The 17,267-nt window shown below is 46.0% G+C and overlaps 1 protein-coding gene across 6 annotated transcripts in view; it reads left to right on the top strand.

Moving 5' to 3' along the window:
• Positions 1-17,267, top strand: part of satb1b (SATB homeobox 1b) — a 73,214-nt gene that overhangs the window by 23,393 nt on the left and 32,554 nt on the right. For 2 of the 6 annotated variants that reach the window (XM_086153770.1, XM_086153771.1), the window contains exons 5-8: positions 107-155; positions 11,620-11,731; positions 12,816-12,893; positions 16,108-16,607. In XM_086153770.1, the coding sequence (XP_086009896.1) occupies positions 107-155; positions 11,620-11,731; positions 12,816-12,893; positions 16,108-16,607 (739 nt within the window). Of the gene's footprint in view, positions 1-106; positions 231-11,619; positions 11,732-12,815; positions 12,894-16,107; positions 16,608-17,267 lie in introns of all 6 variants that reach the window. The other 4 variants (XM_086153768.1, XM_086153769.1, XM_086153772.1 and 1 more) reach the window with 3 other exon arrangements.

The following is a 17,267-nucleotide window of genomic DNA, read 5'->3' as shown; positions in this document are numbered from 1 at the left end:
CTCGCCCTTCTCCCCCCCCACCCCACCACCCCTCTCCATCTGTATCCCTATCTCCCCCCCCGTTGCCCCTCTCCACACCCCATATGTCTCCTCTCTCTCTCCACAGTTGTCCTAAGCTGGAGGACCTGCCACCCGAGCAATGGAGCCACTCTACAGTAAGAAACGCCCTCAAGGAGTTACTCAAAGACATGAATCAGAGCTCTCTGGCTAAAGAATGTCCCTTATCACAGGTGCTGAAGCCCGGTCTGCTTATTCAGAAAAACAAAAACAGTAATAAGAAAAAAAAAATAAAAATTCAAGCTAACCCCCCTTCCTCCTCCGCTCCCATCCTAGAAACCAAATCTCCCATCACCTTTTTTATCCCCTGCTTATCAAATGCCCTGAGTTTGACCGAGTGGGAACAAGAATCATCTCCCAAAAAATACTGGCTATTGCCATTTTTTTGTCACCACATTAATATTATTATTATTGTTCTATTTGTGTGTGTGTGTGTGTGTGTGTGTGTGTGTGTGTGTGTGTGTGTAGATTTTATTTTTTTGTGTGCTGCAGCAAAAACACACCCAGCCTGCAGATGCAGCCAAAAAAAAGGAGGAGGTGTTGATGAATGTATGGTTATTGTTGGATAAACACTGGCGCCCAACCAGAATGATCACGATTGTTTTTTTGTTTTATTTTTGTTCCTTTTCCTCGTTCAGTTTTCGTTCTCGGTGTTTCCTCATGCGAGGGGCAGTAGAGATGCGTGCGAGGCGTTGTATTCTGTCTTTTTATTTTGTTTTTTTTTTTTGCGTTTCTTTGTTTTGCTTTTTTGCTTTTTTTTCTTCCATCAGCAGGGAGGATGGAGAGAAAAGCGCCAGCGCAGATATTGTATTAACGGTGGCTGTAGTCTGTATATCATGGAGGCAGCTCTGGAGCGAATGGAATGAGATGGCAGTATATCTCTCACTGGGGCCAATACTGTGTGTGTGGGTTTGTGTGCGACAGCCGTGGGAGATTGTGTGTGTGTTTTTCATGTGAGACACCATTTTTAAAATGCATATCGAGAGCTAGATTTGTGTTTTTCCGTGCTTGTGTGTTTAAATCCAGGCGAATGCGAAGGCGTTGTCAGAACGAAGCCAGCTCTCCTCCTAGGCCACCGTATGGTCACCTGGAGACCCTCGTGCGCATGTGTGTGTGTACGTGTGTGTTTCTGTGAGCGGATGCCTTACTAGTGTGTGTGTGTGTGTGTATGTGTGTGTGTTTGTGTGTTTAGCCGGGCATGAGCAGTGCGCTGATGATGTAAAGAGTCCCTGGGTGGCGTTCAGCCGGAGCCCAGCCCAGTTTGGTAATCACCCTGTTTACGGTCCATATGTGAAGACGGCTCAGAAGAGACCACACGCCAGTGCAGAGGCACACACACAAACACACACACACACACAGGCAAACATACTCCTCCTCAGGCACACGTTTCCACATACACACTCCTGACTCAAATTAAAGCGAAGGCTGTTTTAGCTGTCCTGTGAGGAGGAGAGGAAGTCCGGGAAACCTCTCCGAGTGAATTAGTGTCCCTCTTTTCTGTGTTAAAATAATTTCCAAATGGCATTAAATTGATCTAAAAACGATCCCCCCCCCCCCCCCCCCACACACACACACACACACACACACACACACACACACACATTATCTAGTCAGTCATTATAAATTCAAGTGGAAGCCAGAGAAGGCTGACAGATTTGAAGGAACCACTATTAGCGAGGTGCTGGACCAGCATGCGCTGCCGGACCTGATCGAACCCATCAAATCTGTCGTCTTATTTTTCTATTACTCTTAAATGTGACGCCGATTATTTATTCATTTCAAACTATGTGACCGGAACGAACCAGATGGAATCAGATATTTACTATTCTGCCTCTGGCCTCAATTCAAACATGATCCTAAACTCCCATCTGGTCCTTTACACGTGACCTCGCCGTGACCTTTTGGGCCCGCCACCTCCATGCAGACAGGCGTATTTGCTCGACTGGATCTGCATCCGAAACCAGAAATGGCGATCACAATGACGAGACCACCATGTAACCGTAACCCACAAAATGTCGACCCCGAGGTTGGAAAAAAACAGGAAGATTTGATTTCATTATTTGGCCCCGTAATGCTGTTTAGTGTATGAATGTTAAATGTAAAAGGGAAAATTAAAAAGCGCAGCTGCAGCTCTACAACAGCAAGAGTCATTTTCTTTTACCACTGGAGCTAGTATTTAGAAAAGCTGAGACACTGGAGTTTTGTGAAGGGCCGGGCTCTACATAAACCGCCTTGGGACAGAACAGTTCTAAGAATTAACATTTGACTCCAGGAACTGCCCCTTTCCAGGGGAACCTTGTAGTTTAGCATTCTAACAAGCTGCACACACAAACAAATCACAAACACCAACATTAGCTAACTTCGTACTGATTTTGGCCAAAATGTTTGTGTTTTACTGCGAGCCTTGGAATCCCCTCTTGGAACTATTCTTCGCTCCATTTCTCGCTGGTTCTGTCCATTTTGTCGCTACAAAACATCTGACAAGTGATTGCAGTAGTTTTTAAAAGTGGCGCTCCGCTGTCCACTAGAAGTATCTGGTAATGGTTGTTGCTTATGAGTCCCACCAATCACCAAACAACTACGTCACGACTTCCTCTGGAATGGTAAAAGACGCTGCTTCAGACTAGGAGCTAGAATGGTTCTCCATGGTGCTTGGATCCTATGTTGTCCCAATACACCAAGAAACAGCCTAGATCCTGAAAAGGTTCTAGGAACTGCGAAAGGTTCATCCAGCGCGAAAGGGGCTTTTGATTTTCGTTATAAAGCGCTCTTTCTTAGCCCGTTAGCATCTTTGCGTTTTCCAAGCACGTTCATGTGGTATTGCCCAAATGTGCACCAAAGAGTCTGTCCTTGACAAGCCGGTAAAATAATGTATAAATAATAAAAAAAACAAAAACAAAACATGAGGCTCCCATGGGAGTCGATGTACTTGTGGCTTACGCTGGTGCTGACACTCAGCTGTGCGGAAACGAGGCGTTCGACTTCATCAGCGTTTGGAGTGGCGGCTTTACACAAGCGGAACTCAAGGGGGTCCCGCGTTGTGTTTTGAGAGCAAAGCGAATCAAGTGGCCAAATATGAGCGCGGGAGAACATGTTTCCTCCGTGGTTTACACAAAGCCTGGGAGCAAAATTGAGACTTTGCATTAATGACGGAGAATGGTTGTATCACCTACGCGGGGTTCAGACCGAAGGTCAAACCGATCTGGTGTTTGAATTATTACTTTTCTGGCAAACCTTGGATGAATTTTGCATAGAAAGATAGAAAGATGCTCTTTTTCCCTTCAATTTTTGGCGTTGGGATGTCCATTGTTTGCCTCATATGGAATGCCATTTTGTTGATTTCCATAGACAAGGGACAAAGTTTGAGTTGTCAAAGGGGAATTGTTGTTTTCTTAAACACCCGCTAGCTTGAGTGTTGGAGGCCGGGGGTCATCAGCAGAACCTGTCAGCTGTTCACCGTAAACGCCATTACATCGTCCAGCATCTCTATCTGCGGATCAAACATAGCCGCTATGATGTTCTTTGACATCTGTTGCTCCGCGGGGGGGCATGCAGCCTGTTACACCCGCGCAGAGTTAGCTTGCCCTCGATAAAACACCTCCTGCTGGATAATAGCGGTCGCTGCGGACTGAGAACTGTTTCTGAGTGTGGTTTGCGAAAGCCCCCACCTGGATTAGTTTCTGAGTTGACCAGGGGAAGGGGGGGTTTGCGGGGGAGGGGGGGGGTCAGGGGTTGGGGGACACAGAGGACGGGCACTTTTTTTTCAGGATTAGCTCTTCCTTGATATTCTGCGGTGTAATCCCAAGCTGAAAAGAGAGGTTAACAGATGAGAGCGAGTGAAAGAGAATTAGCCCACCTCCGAGCAGGGCTCCAGAGAGAGCGAGGGGGAATGAGAGGACGGGGGGAGTCGAGAGTGTGGCGGAGGTTTCGGGGGGGGGGGCGACTACTTTGTGAACCGCTGCTTTTGTCCGAGGTCTTGTCAAACATTTAGCTTTATTCTTTTGCAGCTGGGAGTCATGCTTTGCCCACAAAAGGGAACGAGGAAGCTCAGACAGAGGCGACGTGTCGGCTCATTGTTGGCCTGCCAGAGCTGTTTATTCTCATCCGCGAATGCAGACCGTCATTTTCAGAATCGCTTAACAATAACCCCCCCCATGGACCTCCCCGCCAGGCGGGCTAACCTTAGCAAACCCCTTGACCACGTTCACAGGAGCTATGGAAACAAATGGGACCCCCACCCACCCCTGCTTCGTGTCACTCCACCCTTTCCTATTGCCTTCAACAACCTCTCCCCCCCCCCTCACCCCCTCACCCCCGCTCCCCGACACACCAGCTGCTGGGTTGCGTAGCAGCAGATAGTCATCAAGATGCCATCTTTAGGGCCTTCACCTCCTCAGCTGCGTCAGTGGGGATATCATCCGTGCGCAGAAATAAAACGCCAAACGGGTTCCACAACACCGTGGATACAAGAGTCGGCTTTTCATCTGTCAGTTAAAAACATCGCTGTCTATAGAAGGTGTGGACCACACAGAACACAAATACAAGGAAAATGTCATTGCATGCGATGAACTGATGGAATAATCGCAGCGGTTGCTTATAGCAAAAGTAATCAATATTGACAGCTGTTGACTGATCACTTGGCATGTCGGCAGAGGGATTGTCTCCAGAATCTCCTGGATTTAAAACCTAAACAGGCTGTTTGCAAAGTTAAAAATGGCAAGGTGTGTAGTTTTCTGCAGCTGGAGCCCAAGCGACTTATTGGGATTGGATTGAAGGATCTTCACCCGTATTGATCGATTGCTCACCTGTCAGAGATCTAATTGTTGTATCTTCAGCTCATGGTTGACCATGTTGAAAGCTGGGGTTGATTCGTGTTAAATTGTCGTGGTTGTTTACTTGACTGACCGACATTCGATGTCGATAACCACAATGAAACCGCCTTTGAAAGCGATCCCGTCTGCCGTCCGTTGTCGGAATATGACCACGATCCCTAACTGACGGAGGTCCTTTCCCAACATCCGCTACTAATCTATCAAAGCACTGCATGTGAAAATGAATGTGCCCTGTTTTTCTGGATGACATCAGGCTTGTATGTGTGTATGTGTGTGTGTGCGTGTGTGCATGTGCACTTGGATTTGTATAGCAGTCCCTTGTGCGTTTGTCTACAAGTTCTAGTTTGCGTGTTTGCATTTAGCCAGTGCGTGCAACCAACCAATGCTGGCAACTGCGTGCCTACCTACCTTTTCTTATACGCACACACACATTAACACATATACACACACACATGCATACATCCATACACACACACACATCACTCTCTTCCTGTCTCCCTTGATGGGGAGTGTAGTAGATGTTGTGGACCGATAGTAGCCCAGTGCCACTTCCTGGTCTTGCTGATAAGCTCTCTGTGCTGCAGATGGCTATCACTTAAAGGGTCCACACATGTGATCTCACACACACGCACACACACACACACACACACACACACAGAAATACACACACACACACACACACACACTGAAACGCACAAACGCAACTGCACAAACTGAACACGGTACCTGTTGACAAGCCGTAGCACAGCCCTCCTGCTGGCACCGTAGTGGCAGCAGAGGGTCTGGTTATCTGCTTGATTTCACTTAGTGTGTATGCATATGTGTGTGTTTGTGTCACAGCAGGCCGGCATAGGTGTGTGCGTGCGTGCACGCGTGTGCTTATTGTTTTGTTCACACGTACACGTGGGGCCCCCTGTGAGAGGTAGAGTGATGTATTGAGGGAGAGCGCTGATTAATGAGGAGCGTTTATTAGAACATCTGTGTCAAAGATGGCGGAGAAAGGAGGAGTGAGCGAGATAGAGAAAGGATGGACTGAAAAAGGGAGAGAGAGAAAGCTACACCGTCTTCTGCTGGCCCCTTGTTTGTTGCCGGGAGCCGCCTTAGCCCAGATATACTGTAAATAAAACATGGCAGGCTGGAGGAGTTCATTATCCCTGCATCTTAGAGGAGGCGTTCTCCTGCTTCAGATATGCAGGTCTCGATGCGTCCCTGGCCTGGGATTCGTCTACAGGACCAGCCTGAGCTGGAATGTTGCTGCATTCCTCCAGAAAGTCTGATCTCAAATATTCACCTTTTTTTCCCTTCTTTTTTTTTTTTCGTCCAGGCACTAATTCAAGAGGGAAACCTACATTCTGATTTCCCCGGCTTTTGCCAGAAATAAACAGGAATCACAAGACCACGGACATTCTATTTTGAGGAAGCAGCAGCTGTTTTTCGGGTTCGTGCAGAGCCTTAAAGGTCCTGTCCACTCAGAATTTTTTTTATGCTAATGTGCCCTAAAATGCCTGGCTTGGACTAGGCTGACTTCTGTCTGTGCGGTCACGAGAGAGTTGTTTTCACAACACTCAACTGGATAGGAGAAATTCTGTGCATCTCATGACAATTGGAAATTCAAGTGCAGCCCGGTGAACTACGTCACCAAAACAAAAGTCTGATCAGTGTTTACCTCCATCGTAACTGCAGAAACGGAAGTGAGGGTTCCACTGTCAGCATCCGCCGCCTGGCTGTGATGCTCGGTTGTGTGCCCCTGTTTATTTAATGGATTCTGCAGTTTTCTAAACCACAGCAGGCTCACGATGGGTGGGCTGCAGTTGTGGCAGTGAGGCCGTGAGCTGGGAGCAACAAAAACCAGCAGGAGTTGCTCAAGTGCAGAGTTTTGCATCTCCAGGATGGAGCTGAAATGCAATTCGTTAATCCCAGGATGGTAGCGGAAGCTCAGATCATGCGTTTGCCTTCCTAGGACTCAAAATCTTGCCACTGTGATGGAGCACCAGTAGAATCCTGGACAATAGCTGGCTAAGGGGGCTAACAGCTAAGAGAGCTAAACAAAGGGCAGGGAATTTGTAGATTCACTGGAGGGGACTCATTGCTCCAGAATAATGTTCTGCTAACTAGTGCTTTCACTGTTCACATGATTAAAGTTATTGTAAGTAGGCTATGTTATAGGAGGCTATTTTCAGAATGTACCCAAAGGGGAACTTTAAACCTTACCAATGCAAGATGTACGACCATATAACTATCCAAATTCATTGTGTTTGCATTGTGGAACTTATTTGTGGCTGGGACGGACTAAGCACAATATGCTTTTCTATTTGGTTTCTGGTAGTGACCGTTAGCGTCATGCTTGAGGATTCAAGGTAGTGTATCTTCTTCCTGCGTTTTATCTCTTTCCTCGAGAACAGAGATAAAAATCAGGGTATGGAGAACTGAGTGGCAAAAGTTAAACGTATCACATTCAAATGTGATCCACTTTTGATTTTGTCTCTTGAAGACTATGGGTTTCAACAATCCACCATGTTTGACGATGGTAAGACTTGTCATTATTGTCAATTTGAGTGTCTTAAAAACAGCCTGGAAAAAGTCTCAACCCAAACATTGGCCCGAAGCTGCTGAAACCCTTCGCAGGAAGGCAAAATAACTTAATTGTTCGTAAATGAATGACCCATTAAAAGGGCAACTCTGACCTCATGACATGAACCTGAACTCTATCTGGCTTTTCATTGAATGAGGGCTTTTCAATGCATCTCTAAAAGGCAGCTTTGTTAGATGCCGCGTATCCAAACGCGGCCCTCGTCACCCCGTTTTCCGCCATGACGGCATGATGCACCTCGTCACGGCTGCCGCGGATTTTGTACCTCACAGCAGGCACCCATGTGATGCTCTCTCCAAATATAGGAAGTTAGATGAGTGTAACAAAAAGTGCTGATAGGGGATAAAGAAGGTATGCCTGTTCTGATGACTGGCCCTGTTTTGTTGTCTGTCCTAATTGTCGTCCTTTGCCTTAAAAGATAAAGGATGGCAACCCGGATAGTTGCTCATTGTTGCAGTTTAGCGAGAATTAAGAGCTATTATAGTCTCTGCTTATTGCGCTTAAAGTCGAGGAGCTTTTCCTTCCGTGCAAGCAGCTCCTCTCAGGCTTCAGTGGACGTGTCAATAATCCTTCAATGACTATTAGTCTGTAGAGGTCATGAAGCCAAAGCAGCAAGTTAGCAGATCGGTGGAAAGAGCCCCTGGACTCTTTAGCCAGCTGAGTGTTTTAGCAGATTTGAACAGCGTGTCCAGAATGTCGACTACAGAAAACAGTTCCCCCTGAACTGTTGATATGCAGATCATAACGAAGATACGTTTGAGCTTCTCATTTAGGCCTTGATATTCCAGCTGTTGCCATTAAGGCAACACTGTCAACAAATTCTTGGATTAAGAAAGAAGAACATTTCTAGCCTTCATCATTGTGCTAGGAATCAGTAAGATAAGGTAAACTTTATTGATCCCAATAGGGGAAATTCCCTTGTCGCAGCAGCGTAACAGTTATGTCAAAAAAAATTAAAAAGTAAAATAAATATGAATATAAATAGAGAGACAGAAGATAGCAAGACATCCATAAATAATATAGACAGCAGCAACAACATCAGGGATAATAATGGACAACATAAAGGAACAGTAAGGGTGAAAAATACACGACCCGAGCTAAACGAAAATATAAATAGAGCGACAATGAAATAAAACGAAAGTAGGCAGGATGCGTGCAGGCTGAGAGCAACAAGGATAAGAAAGACAGCAGAGTTAGAGCATGACGTGAATGGGTCGGGTAGTGAATGGAGTAAGGTAGTGAGATTGTGAAAGCGGCACCGATGCACCTCCGGCCGGTCAGTCCAGACTACTGTTGTCCAGTCTGATGGCCGTGGGCACAAAGGAGCATCTGAAGCGTCCAGTTCTGCACCGGGGTGGGTTGAATTGTTGGCTGAGGAGCTGCTCATCAGCCACAGCTCATCGTGCAGGGGGTGGGAAGTATTGTCAAGGATAGCTCCCAGTTCGTCCTTCACCCTCCCCACTGCCACCGATTTGAAGATGGTCCAGGTTCAGTCCCAGCGCCTAGCGGACTTTCCTCACTATCTTGTTGAGCCTATTGACCTCAGCAGTCCTTGCACGGCCCCACTAGCACACTATACCGAAGAAGAGTGCACTGGCTACCATAGACCGGTAGGTCTTGAGGAGCCCGATACAGATGCCAAACAACCTCAGTCTTCTCAGGAAGAACATCCAGCGAACATCCAGTAAGGATATTCTGAGCAATTTGTGATTGTTGGAAACCAGGAGCCATTCGCCCCGCGTCCCACACAAGTGCACAGTCTTGGATCTAGCAGTCGAACGGGGGTCCAACCAGTTGCCCGTTTTGAAGCATACATCAGCAGGAAAATGCAATACAGGGGTTGCTGCGGTACCATATGAAAAGTAGGCTCAGTTTCAAAACCTTCAGATGATTCTGTACATGTTTATATCTTATCAAGTGTTCTGCCGACGTCATCAAAACCGAAGTGATGGTGTGAGGTTGTTCTGCCTGTGAATGAAAACCCCCAAAATGGATTCTTTAGTTGCTCTTTGAATCAGCGCAGAGAAGGGATGGACTTTGCATTTGCTTCTCCTGCCAATCATTTAAAGTAGAGTTGGAGTTATGACATCTCTCCAGCATCACGACTGGGGAGCAGTAACTTATTTGGTATTTCTAGCAATTTAATGTTCTGATCAGTGACCGTCAAAAGTCACTTTTGGACAAAAAAAAGTTTGACAAACTGGGTTCTAAGAACTGTCCAGCTCGATCTAGGTTCCAGAAACTTCCATCCTCCAGGGGAACCTTTTAGCTTTGCATTCGCACAGTAAGGTACCTTGGTAGTGACATGTACCTTACGGGCCACACTATTAAAAAAATCACTGCATAAAAGAGGAAGACAACACAGATGACATGGAGAGCACAGTTTCCGCAGCACTCCATGAATATCACATGGGTTGAAGTATCCTTATTTTTTTCCCTTCATTGCTTCTTTGTGTGAAGAACCCTGTCGTCAACTAACTCGACTTCTTTTGGGGTAAAAAGTTCTGCTGCGACCCCTGGAAACTCCTCTGTGCCGTAGCAGGCCAGAAGAGCTCGATCCTTTTTGTCACTCAATTTTTTTTTTCCGCATCTTCTGTCCTCTTCGTATGCAGGAAAAGCTGAGAAGTGACCACGGTAGTTTTAAAAAAAATGGGGCGCCGCGGTCCATGTGAGATATCTTGGCCGTAATGGCCGTGGCTTATGGGTCCTACCAAACACCTACGTCATATGAGTTTCAGTGGAAGTGTATAAAAGACCCGTCTCAGGCTAGGCGCTACAATGGTTCCAGAAGCTGAAGTCCATGGGTCCATTGCTGTCTGAATGCAGGGAAAAACAGCCTAGTTCCTGAAAAGATTCTAGGGCTTTTTAAAGCTCCTACCTAGCGCAAAAGATGCCATTGACAACTTTTGTCCCGACACCAGGTTGGATGTGGATTTGAAGACAACGCAGGAGTTTGAAAGGTCTGGTGTTAAATTATGATTTTTTTTTTAATCGAATTAGTAGAAGCAAGTAGGAAGAGGAGAAGTTCATGAACAGTCACTTTCCTAAAGGCTGCGGGTTTGGAGATGGGCTACGTGTGCAGCTTTGATGCAAAGCTGTGGAGTCCAGACATCAGCCTCTCTGCTAGCTGCTGCTAGCTCATTCTTCTCTTTTGCTGCCAGAGAATTGAGGCGTCGCACACGGTTCATTGTGCTTCCAGCGTCGCGCATGTCTCCGAGACCTCCAACCGCCCCGCAACCTCTGAGCGCATATATTATGGAAAATGATAAAGACGGCATACCTGTAATTTGAAAACAGATGGTTCGGTTCTTTTGAATATTTATAACAATCAAAAACAATTTCTCCTGCACCGAACCGCGCTATTCACCCCGAGGCCAGCAAGGTGTTAAAACATTCATTTTAATGAAACCGTAAAGGAGGGGAAAATCTTGCCTCTTTGTTTTTTTTTTTCTCGGGTGCAGGTTTGAGGAGAGGTGGGGGCCTAAGAGCAAATTGGGGGATGGGGATGGGGAGGCAGGTTCGACCACGACATGCTCGCTGCCCGCTTGCAGTGGTCGCCTTTAACAGACTGTGTAAATAAAGAGCGGAGAATTAAAAAGAGGTTTGTGTGTTTACATTCCGGGACCCCTCCTCCTGCTCCACCATCAACTACCACCAGTCTTCGTTTCTTCTTTTTTTTTCACCATTTTTTCACCATTTTTTCACCATTTTCAAGGCGTAGACCTCAGTTGTGCTGATAATGACCCATATGTATGTATATATGTGTGTGTGTGTGTGTGTGTTTATATATATATATATATATATATATATATATATATATATATATATATATTTGTAGGTGTGTGATATTTTCAGTCAAACTCAATGGCATTTGATAAGAATTTAAAAAAAAAAGTAAAATAAATAGATATTTATTTGTTTTACCCTTCGTAAACAAGATCCGAATTTTTGCATGTGTTGAGTGCAGGGTTTTTTACCGCGTCCCCTATCTTTTATTTGTTTTGACAAGCTGCGGCGTTACTGCATGTTTCACAAGCTTTAATATTATGTCCGCATTCCCCCCCCCCACCCCCCGGACGAGAATCTAAAGTCTCTTTATCGCTCTCTCTCCCTCTCCCTCAATCAATCTCTCTCTTTCAGAGTATGATTTCCTCCATTGTGAACAGCACTTACTATGCAAATGTGTCGGCGGCGAAGTGTCAGGAATTTGGGCGCTGGTATAAACATTTCAAGAAGACAAAAGATATGATGGGTAAGCAAAACGGAGGGGCGCAAAAGTATGGCGCTCACACTTTTGTCTCTTTTCACACACGCACTCACACACACACACGCGCGCACGTACACACCAGTCACCATTATAATATGTTCCCCTAACTAACCGCTTCTTTGTCTTCCCCGCCGTTGCATGAAGCGGGAATACATTTTTATCTTGTTATCTAATAATTCAAGATTACCCGGCGACAGTCGAATGCGGCGTTCATCTTTTGATTTATCCGGCGTTACTTTACGCCTAATGCACGAGCCAAGCCGAGGTCCCTGGCTGGCTATATTTATTTAGTTTTTTTTTTTTCTTTAGTTTTTTTTTTGCGCGGCTTTAGTTTTCTGTGAACAAAAGGCAGCGATGACTTCACCCGGGCCACCGCCTAGTCTGAGATTCAATTAGATTTTCTTATCAACCCCTTCTAACAACACATGCTTTATATTATCTAAAAAACATCCCCTTTGACCCGCCAGGCGATGAGATTATATAGCCAAAGTAGCGCATTAGCCGAAGATAGAATTCCAATGTTTATTTATTTTTTTTATATGTCTCGATTAAACAAACAACAAAAAAAATCGCAAGGCGGCCTGCCGTCGAGATATTAGCCTTAACAATCTGTTGAGCGATCGCTTCCTGCGAGGCTGACGCTTGCCGCCGTGACAGATGAGAAAGTCTATCAAAGTGTTTCCGCAGCCTCCATGCAAAAAGCATGTTGTGATCATATCGTGTTTGATTTTTTTTTTTTTTTCCCTCTCTATTCCGTTAAAGTAGCGACATGTGCCCGGAACCTATTTCAAACCTGAAGTACTCGTTGTGTATTCCCTTGTATACTCCTACTCAAACGTGTTTCATTTTATTTTTTTTTACGTATAACTATGTGTTTTTCCTAAAAGTGGGGGCTTCAGCATCTGTCAGTTTGCCCTCCATGATGCCACCCTGGTATTGTCAATGCAAAAAAAACATAACTGTATTTATTTTTGTTCCCTCACAACACTGAATGCTGTGTGTGTGTTGTGTGTTAATGCGTGTGTGTGTGTGTGTGTGCATGTGCGTGCCCTGCCATTCGACCGTGCAGGCATGCGCCAACCCTCCCAGCTGGAGGGCTACCTGGGGACGTGTGTCCTCCGTGAGAGTCCGCGTGCCAATGCACTAGGTATGTTGCATCTTGGGCATTCACACACACACACACACACACACACATGCTGCACACTCTTGTTTTATCTCTGAATCTTTGAGGCTGTGAGGGTGTGTTCACAAAGGTTGAGTGCTGCACTGACCAGTGTCGAGGTTGTAATGCAGTAAAAGTAACTCCCATTACTTTAACTAATGGTTCACAACTCGACACAGAACCTCTGCAGATCTCATCCCAGATCGATTCGCGCCCAGTCCGCAGAAATCCATCCCCTAATGAGCGGAGCGCACTTGAGTTTTGTGTTTTATGTCCTTTTTATAAACAAAGCCGTAAAACGTAAAATGTGCAAAGTTGGTTTAGAGAAAAAAAGAAGCTACAAAGCACTTGTTTGAGGGTGTTGCCGAACGATTATGAAATAAAAAATACGAATACAAGTGTGAATTCATACATAAAAAAAAATATTTATTTGAATTATGTATTTAATGTACAGAAAAACATTTAGATACAAAATATTCTACAGAAATGTACCAAGTTGTTGAATTACTGAACAATGGTGTGTGAAAATGAATTGGCTCAAAACAATAAATGAAAGAAAAAAAAAACAATGTAAAAAAAAACACCCATCTTCATAAACCAAATATTCAGACTCTACTGCCTCTCCTCCTAACCTGTAAAATATTCTTCAAATACTCAAATTCTGAGTATCTCAAGTTGAAACTTGCACCCGGTACCCTTTTCAATCAAGGTGTCTCTTGATATATAAATTGTTTTTTTTTTCCTTGCAGTAACTAAAACTCTGAGGGAACAATTTAAAGTCCGCAGTGACCCGGACCCTGTCTGTGATGTAACAGATCCGGCTCTTAGCTCTGCCCTTTAAGCTCTTAGAGTTTTTTCAAATATGGTCCTGAACCGTGATGCTCAAACCTCCAAGTGTTGGAAAGAGAAGAATACATTTCAGCAGATGCCCATCACTCCCACAGAACCATGCATGTGGATGAACTCTCACACACACACACACACACACACACACACACACACACACACACACACATATATATTTATATAAGCCGGCACCCACACACACTGCATGTCATCCCACAGTCATAAACTCCTGGCACACTCACCCAGGTGTGTGTCTCTGACACACTTCCACCCGCAGGCTCAGTGTTACCCGCCGTCACGTCGGTGCATGGTGGTGTGTGACGGCAGCGAGCTCGGGCCCGCTGCAGCCGAGCAGTAGCTGGCCTTGGCTGCAGCGGCGCCCCCTCTGACGCGGCAGCGTCACGGAGCCCAACACATGCAGAGAGTTGGGTCACTTTCCCATTCCCACTGTCTCCCTCTCTCTCTCTCACACACACTCCCTCCCTCCCTCCCTCCATCGCTCCCTCCTTCAGCCCACATCCCATTCCCATTGTGTGTTTAATCCGGGGCTCTTTTGTGGCAGGATTCCACACGAGGACTCCTGCTTCTGTGGCAGCCTTTTTCTCTCAGGGCCTGCCATGCTCTTCTGTCACCCCTTCTCTTTTCAATTTGCATGGAAATGCCTTCGTGTGCCTGTATGTTTGTGTGTTTGTGAGCATGCCCCCCAGCAGTATGCGCAAGAGTGCAAACACACACACGTACACACACACACAGACAGACATATGAATGAATAGGCACGCCATACCATCAGAGCCAGGGAATGCCAGGGATTATGGGGAGAGATGTGATTATTACCAAGATTTTTTTTTTGTTTCCCCCCACCACCACCGCTGCTGCCGCCGCCACCACCACCATGTCATTTGTTTTCAACAAACGCTCAATAGACCCGTCTTGGCCGGGCGTTTTGTGCTCGCTGACAGTTAAGAAACGGGCGGCGAAAAACACGCGATTATTGTGGGTATTTTTGGAAAACATCCATGCACTTAATCTTTCATCTGCTGAAACATTCATCTTGTTCAAGTCGACCCCCCCTCTCCTACACCCCCACCCCCTCTCCTCCTCCCCTTATACCCATAACAGCAATTTATGCTTTTCACAATCCCATGCGATGCTTTTTCAGTGGAATGTGGAGGCCGCGTTTTCGGAGGTGTTAATTTTGCCATCCGTATGAATTCTTAAAACGCTGCCCCCTCACTTGCATACAGCGCAGGCGAAAAAAAAAAAAAAAAAGCCGTCGCCATATGTAAAACTCCTTAAAGACAGACGAAGCCCCCCCAAAAAACAAAAAAAAAAACATTCAGCTATTCCAAATGCTCATTCACTTCGCTGCGGGTACCACTTTGAATGTTAAATCGCTGTTTTCATCCTCTAAGCACATAATTTAAACCTATATTTAAAAAAAAAAAAAAACCTTGGTTGTCATTATGGAGTTTTAAGAGCTGGATATGCTGCAGGAAAAAAAAAATCCCCAAAATACACTTAATGCTCCATTTCAAGGAGGTCATCTCTCAGGTTGTAGGTTGTATGCCGGCCCACTGCTTCTCTGCTGCTCCCGTAGGTTTATATTTAGGCCTCGCTCCCCCGACAAAATGTCATATTGGCTCGCTTGTGTTCCTTATTTTAGAATTAAGGATGTATCAAGTGAATGAGATTTATCATCTGCTTCTGCCTTTGTGGACACACACACACACACACACACACACACACACACACACACACACACACAGTCTCTCCAAGATTTTTTTTTCTCCTTTTTTTCACATGATGAGGCCACAGATGTTCTGAACTTAATTTCAAAGGCATGGCTTGTGGAACACACAGGTCAAATCACAATGAGGCCCTTTTATCTGAGTTTTCCATCTCTTATTTTTGCAGCTGGTCTTTGGCTGATTGGCTGTGTCATTTCCAATCAGGCATGGAAGGGGCCAACGAAGGGCACCGGTTAGGGGAAAAATACATTTACACTAAGCGTTGACACTGAGCTACTGTGCGGCAGTTTAGGCCCCCAAATATGATTATAGTTTGATCAGATGGAGAGTGGATCTGTTTCATTCCTTCTGATTAGAGGCTATCGTGACATGGGGGCGATTTTCAAGCTCAACTTGTTGCAGCCTCCTCAGCACTTGCGACGGCTGCAAAATGTAAAACCCTCAGTTTGGAGTAGAAAAACATCAGAGATTTTTCAATATTTAAAGTAGTCCTCCAAGAGGAGCGCCGGAGCTGCTGCAACAACCTGCTCGTGCTTGTTCCATCTTGGACCGAATTGCTGACCCAGGTGTTTGTCCTCGCTCTGCTTTCACTCTCTTTCCCGCAGCCGAGATGGATGGCTTGTCTGACCTTTCCCCACCCGGCTCGAACCACAACCACAACCACCTGGGCTTCTCCCAGCAGCAGCAGCCCATCCCCGGCAGCACGGCGGAGCAGACGCCTTCCTCGCCGGTGCCGCCGCTGCCCCACGCCCCGCCGCCGCACGGCGGTCAGACGGGCGGACGGCAGCCTCAGCTCCCTGGTCTGCACCATCCGGGGCTCGTGTCTACACCCATCAGCCCCCAGCTGGTCAACCAGCAGCTTGTGATGGCACAGATCCTCAACCAGCAGTACGCGGTGAACCGGCTGCTGGCGCAGCAGTCCTTGTCGCAGCAGTACCTCAACCACCCGCCCGTCAACCGCAGCTCCCACACCAAGCCGCTGGAGCCGCAGGTGGCCTCCAACACCGAAGTCTCCTCCGAGATCTACCAGTGGGTCCGTGACGAGCTGAAGCGCGCCGGCATCTCGCAGGCCGTCTTCGCCCGAGTGGCCTTCAACAGAACCCAGGTGAGGGGTGGGGTTAAGTCCTTATTATCAGAACCAAATATATGAACTCCTGAAAGCCACGGGCTTCAGCAAGCCTAGCATGGAATAGAAATATCTATACTGTGTGTGTGTGTGCTTGTATATATATATACTGCTCAAAAAAATAAAGGGAACACTTGAACAACACAATGTAACTCCAAGTCAATCACACTTCTGTGAAATCATAGTGTCCACTCAGGAAGCAACACAGATTCATTTTGACTTGTTTTAAGGACATTACATCAAAGTTGGATCAGCCTGGAGTTTGTTTTTACACTTTAATTTTGAGTGTGATTCCTAATCAGACCTCCATGGGTTGATACAATTGATTTCCATTGATCATTTTTGTGTGATTTTGTTGTCAGCACATTCAACTGTGTAAAGAGCAAAGTATTTCATAAGAATATTTCATTCATTTAGATCTAGGATGTGTTTTTTAAGTGTTCCCTTTATTTTTTTGAGCAGTGTATATATATATATATATATATGGCGGCACGGTGGCAGAGTGGTTGAGTGGCACTTCGTCCTTTCAGCATGAGGTACCCTGGTACAATTCGGACAAGGGGATCTCTCTGTTTGGAGTTTACATGTTCTCCCCCGTGTCTGCGTGGGGTTTGCTCTGGGTTCTCCAGTTTCCTCCCG

The sequence above is a fragment of the Fistularia commersonii genome, chromosome 10, assembly GCF_037954325.1.
Source record: "Fistularia commersonii isolate RoL2024-O1a breed Wild chromosome 10, RoL_Fcom_v1.0, whole genome shotgun sequence".
In the NCBI taxonomy this organism is placed as follows: Eukaryota; Metazoa; Chordata; class Actinopteri; order Syngnathiformes; family Fistulariidae; genus Fistularia; species Fistularia commersonii.
The sequence above is the reverse complement of the archived record's forward strand: the minus strand, read 5'-3'. Positions and strand labels throughout refer to the sequence as shown.